At 46.8% G+C, this 4927-nt stretch overlaps 1 protein-coding gene across 1 annotated transcript in view; it reads right to left on the bottom strand.

Moving 5' to 3' along the window:
• The window catches only part of LOC107116745 (aquaporin-2-like), a 21129-nt gene that overhangs the window by 9911 nt on the left and 6291 nt on the right, over nucleotides 1-4927 (bottom strand). The window contains exon 2 of the mRNA XM_015418735.1: nucleotides 966-1130. Coding sequence (XP_015274221.1) covers nucleotides 966-1130 — 165 coding nt within the window. The remainder of the gene's footprint in view (nucleotides 1-965; nucleotides 1131-4927) is intronic.

The following is a 4927-nucleotide window of genomic DNA, read 5'->3' as shown; positions in this document are numbered from 1 at the left end:
AATCCCCCCTCCCTGAGTGTCTCCGGGGGGGGGGGGCTGGGCTCCTTCCTGCCAAAGTGCTGCTCAGGGGCACTCCGGCAGGAAACAACCCCTGCTTGGGAACGTTTTCTTTTTAATAAATACTTTATAACTTTTGATGCTGGTAGTTGTTCTCTGTACCACACTTACCTCCACCATCTTGGACACACTATTTTAAAAGTAGCGCCAGGGAAAAGCCAGCTGTTGGCAAGCGGTTATTCCTCTCCCCGTGGTGACCAGACACTGGGCAGTGGGAGATGCAGAGGCAAGGCCTCAGAACTTGGAAGGGAAGCTGGGAGTCCTGACCCTCCCAGTGGGCAATTCCTACAAAGATCAGGTGGTGACGGCGTATTACCAGAGAGAGAGAAAAGCCTCTTCAGATGTTGAGAAAACCTTGGAGGGCAGGGTAGAACAGGGCTTGCAGGCCAGAGCAGGCCCGTTCCGCCACTGATGGCATGGTATGTTCCATAGCATTGCGACTTGTATATCTAACTGTAATACTAAAACAACTTAAAGAGAAATACAAATTTACTTTTTAAAAAAATGACACATGAGCTAGAGCTGTTGAAGCAACTCTATTTGGAGAGCATATTTGGCAGTGCTAAAATACCCTCCCCCTTTTGTGATTGTGGGATAATCCTTTCAAAATGTTTCACACATTCAGTTTCCCCTCACTGTCATCACACGGCCAGATAGAATTGATGCCAATTTGTGATGACCTGTCCATGATATAACCCTGGATTGGATGGGATTAGCCATGTGATTAACTCAGAAAAGTGGGGAAAGAAACCTATGTGTGTGTGTGAATCAGCAGCAGCAGAAAGGAGACAATATATTGAAAGACATAAAATATTGAGGTGGAGGAGGAGTTGGATGTATACCTTGCCCTTTACTTCTATGAATGGGCAAACTCTGCTATATTAACCACAAATCGCAATGAGACATACCCCAAGTAGGTGACCCAGAGTGACAGAGAACCCGATGGACAAGGCTGGGGACCCCAAGTTATCACTTCTGCGGTCATCAGTGGAGGCAAAAATGCACAGCACCAACTGGAACGTAAGGAACAGCTCCATGGTGACTGCCTGCCCTGATGTTGTATTGTTGTGCACCTGAAAGAAAACAGAGAAACATTCAACATCTTCTGACCATGTGCAGCTTCAGCTAGAGTTAGAACAGGATCTGGTTGGAGAGCACATGATGGAACAATTTTTCAGGTCTGGATCTGGAGTCATTTCTGAGATAGGAGATCTTTTGGCTATCCTGGGCACACCACCTTGAGTTGTATAATGAAAGAAAGATAAGTATTTACATAATAAAGCGATCATTTTGCATAGGTTTGAAACCAGAAATTTTTTGAACTTTACACTTTGTACTGTTTTCAGATTTCACATTTGACTTTTAAAGGATAGCTGCTTTTGAAACGTCTCCATCTTAAAGCTTGTGGATCTGTTTTAAGGTGAAAATGTATTGACTGTTAAACAGCCTTTGTGGGCACTTAAAAGTAATTCCTGTACTGCTGTTTATATGTATGGACTGTAAGGCTGCAGTCAGATGTGCCATTTGGCACAGAGGGGAAGCGATCCTATTTCCTCTGGTGGAAACTGAAACGGAGTCGCGCAATCACACATCCATTGGTGCTGCAGGCTCAGCCCATCGCTGCCTGATCAGACAGCATGTTTGGGCAAGTGGGGTTTTTCTTGCCTTTCCCCCCACGTGCACATAAACAAGGAATCGAACCCCTGTGGTAGTCTGTGACTATGGGTTGCTTATGCGGTTATGTGCATACTGCTAAATGAGCAAAAAAACCAGTGCTGAGTCAGGATGGACTGGATAGCCCATCCCGATAGTTTGAGTGTGCTTGCATGTGCTTGTGTGATGAGACAGCGGAAAGTCCATCTGTGGCCCATCGGAACCAGTTGGAGCCAGACTTTCTTTTAACTCTGCTTCTGTGGCGGAGCAGCACGGGTTGCTGATGACTGCGAGACCTTTCCCAGATGTAGCTGTCTGATTGTGCCCTTTAGATCTGTTAGGCATTCACAGCTGAGTCGGATCTAACAGCTTGTCTGACCGCAGCCATGTACTAAGTGCAACACGGAACTCTATATTAGAACAGGGGGCAAATCACAGTTCTGACAGCATGGAGTTTGTCCTGAAATAAAACTTTTCCTGGGGGGAGAATGTGGCTCCATTGTAGAGGACAGATTTTGTGTACAGAAGGTCCCAAGTTCAATCAGAGGATAATGGGCAGTAAACTAGAATTCTTTTAAACATTTTCCAGGATTCATTTTGGGGTAGAAGCCATTTTGGTGGGCTAGGAAACTTTCTTTTTGAATAAAGCACTCTAATTAGATGAATTCTTTTCCTAGGTTCTCCAAAACAGCGTTACACCGTTCTAGAAGGGTGTAATGTCACATAGGATTGCACTGTTCCCTCGGATCAGTGCTGTTGTGATCAGTGCTCCTCCCCATTTTCTGATGCTGCTTTTAATCACATGGCTGATCCTGCCCAATCAGGGCTTATACAGTAGGAATCCCCAACATGGTCCCTGTGGACACCATGGTGCCCAGCAATACCCTTCCTGGTGCCCACCAAATGGTTTTAGAAAGTAGGTGGGGCCGGGTGGGTTTTCTCCCTCAGCAAAGCTTCTGGTCAGTCACTGGAGATTTGGTGTAGTGGTTAATTGTGCGGACTCTAATCTGGGAGAACTGGGTTTGATTCCCCACTCCTCCACTTGCACCTGCTGGATGACCTGGGGCAAGCCATAGTTCTGATAAGAGCTGTCCTTGAAAAAAGAGCAGTTTTTGTCAGAGCTCTCTCAGCCCCACCTACCTCACAGGGTGTCTGATGTGGGGAGGGGCAGGGAAAGGAGTTTGTAAACTGCTCTGAGATTTCTTTGGGTAGTGAAGGGTGGGGTATAAATCCAACCTCCTCCTCCTTCTCCTCCTCCTCCTCTTCTTCTTCTCTGTGCAGATTTTTTTAAAAATATATTTCTTTGGCACTAGCTGCCACCACAACACAAGAATCTTCACTGTGTGTTACTGATGGTAAACCACAGCAGTCATTTAGTGGCAGCCATTTTGTGGCAGCCATTTTGTGGGTGCACCCATCATGGTGTGTCAAAACTCCAATGGTGCCCACAGTCCCAAAAAGATTGGGGACCCTTGGTAGACAGGATGGTGACAGAAGTCTACATAGCCCATATGTTCTGGCTAGGTAATGATATTAGTGAGGGCATAAAGTAGTAAATGAGCATTCCTGGAAGAAGAAAAATCCGCCAAAATGAGAGATTTTCTGTGGGGCTGATGAAAACATTTCCAGTGAGGTGAAGGTATCTGCATTATAAACCTATAAACAAATTCAAACTTCTGGAGAGCCAGCCATGCTGTACATTGGATAAACCTTTAGTTGCGTCTTTGACAATAACAGCTGGCTTCAGTGATTCACTAATTATAAGACTATTCCTGAGGGGAAAAACCTTGAGTGCGCCCAGTGATAATATCTCCATTGTTCTCTTTTGCAATTTCAATTGCGGTTTGATTTGTCTTAATCTTACGTAAGTCACGGCAGGATGGATAGAGAGCAATTTGCAGCACCAGTAGCAAAGATTCGTATCAGTGGGATCTTTGTACTATTAGACATAATTACAACAAAAGAATACATGGATTGGATGCTGACGTTCTGGGTACCTGAACACTCATAATTTTGGTATATCCATGTGTGGCTTGTAGATGGTAGATGGTGCCAAAATATTTGCTCTACCAGAAAACAATTGGATGCTCATTTTCACATTACGGACATAGGAATGCCTTTCGTTGAGCCAGGCCATGTGTCCACTGAGCCTAGTATTACCTGTTGTGACCAGTCTGGTAGTGGTTTCCTGTGGTCATTCCCATCCTGTCTATACTAGGGCTTCAACCTGGGATCATCTGCATGCAAACCATGTGCTCTACCAAGGAACTCTGGCCTCTTGTACTTGAATTCTGGTCAACTTCACAGGAAAGCATAGGATATGTACAACTCTGCATAAGATTTATATAAAATAAAATTGCCCCCCAGTTTATCTTGAAAGTAAGCAAAGTCAATTAGCAAATACATGCAGTTGGAGCCTGGAAGGGAAGATAGCATGGTATAGCCTGATCTCATCAGATCTAAAAAACAGGGTCAGTACTTGGACGGGAAACCACCAAGGAAGACTCTGCAGAGGAAGGCAATGGCCAACCACCTCTGCTTCTCTCTTGCCTTGAAAGCCCCTTGCTGGGGTTGCCATAAGTTGGTTGCGACTTGAAGGCACTTTACATGCACATGCACTATGTTACCATTGTTGGCAATGCTGTGGGGCCTAGGGTTACCAACCGCGGGTTGGGAAATTCCTAGAGGTTTGGAGGAGGAGCCTGGGGAGGGCAGGGTTGGGGGGGGCAGATCTCAGTGGGTATAATGCCATGGAGTAAATCCTCCTGAGTAGCCATTTTCTCCAGGGGAACTGATCTATGTAGTCTGAGGATCAGTTGTAACTCTGGAAGATCTCCAAGCCTCACCTGGAAGTTGGTGACCCTGGGCCTTGTACACTTGACAGTGGTTAGGGCGTCAGCATGCCTTATGTACAGCTGGAGCTTTTGCAATAGTACTCTACAAGAAAGGGGACTTGCGATACTTGTGCGGGGGGGGGAGAGCTCCACGCAGAGCAGGAGGAGGCGGCAGCAGCAGCAGGTAAGCCCTCTTCCCCCCCCATCCCCAGACACCGGTGGCATGGCCTGAGCGGCTTTTAGCTGCCGGGCCCCACTAATCTCCCTCCCCCCGACTCCTTCACCCTCTGCTGATCTCCTTCCCTCCTCCTCCAGCTCTAGCAGTCGATCTCCTCCTCCTCTCCACCCGCCTCGGCCCACGGCCCCTTCACCACCCCCCCCCG

This window comes from Gekko japonicus, unplaced genomic scaffold (genome assembly GCF_001447785.1).
Source record: "Gekko japonicus isolate JY-2015 unplaced genomic scaffold, Gekko_japonicus_V1.1 scaffold823, whole genome shotgun sequence".
NCBI classification, from domain to species: Eukaryota; Metazoa; Chordata; class Lepidosauria; order Squamata; family Gekkonidae; genus Gekko; species Gekko japonicus.
The sequence above is the reverse complement of the archived record's forward strand: the minus strand, read 5'-3'. Positions and strand labels throughout refer to the sequence as shown.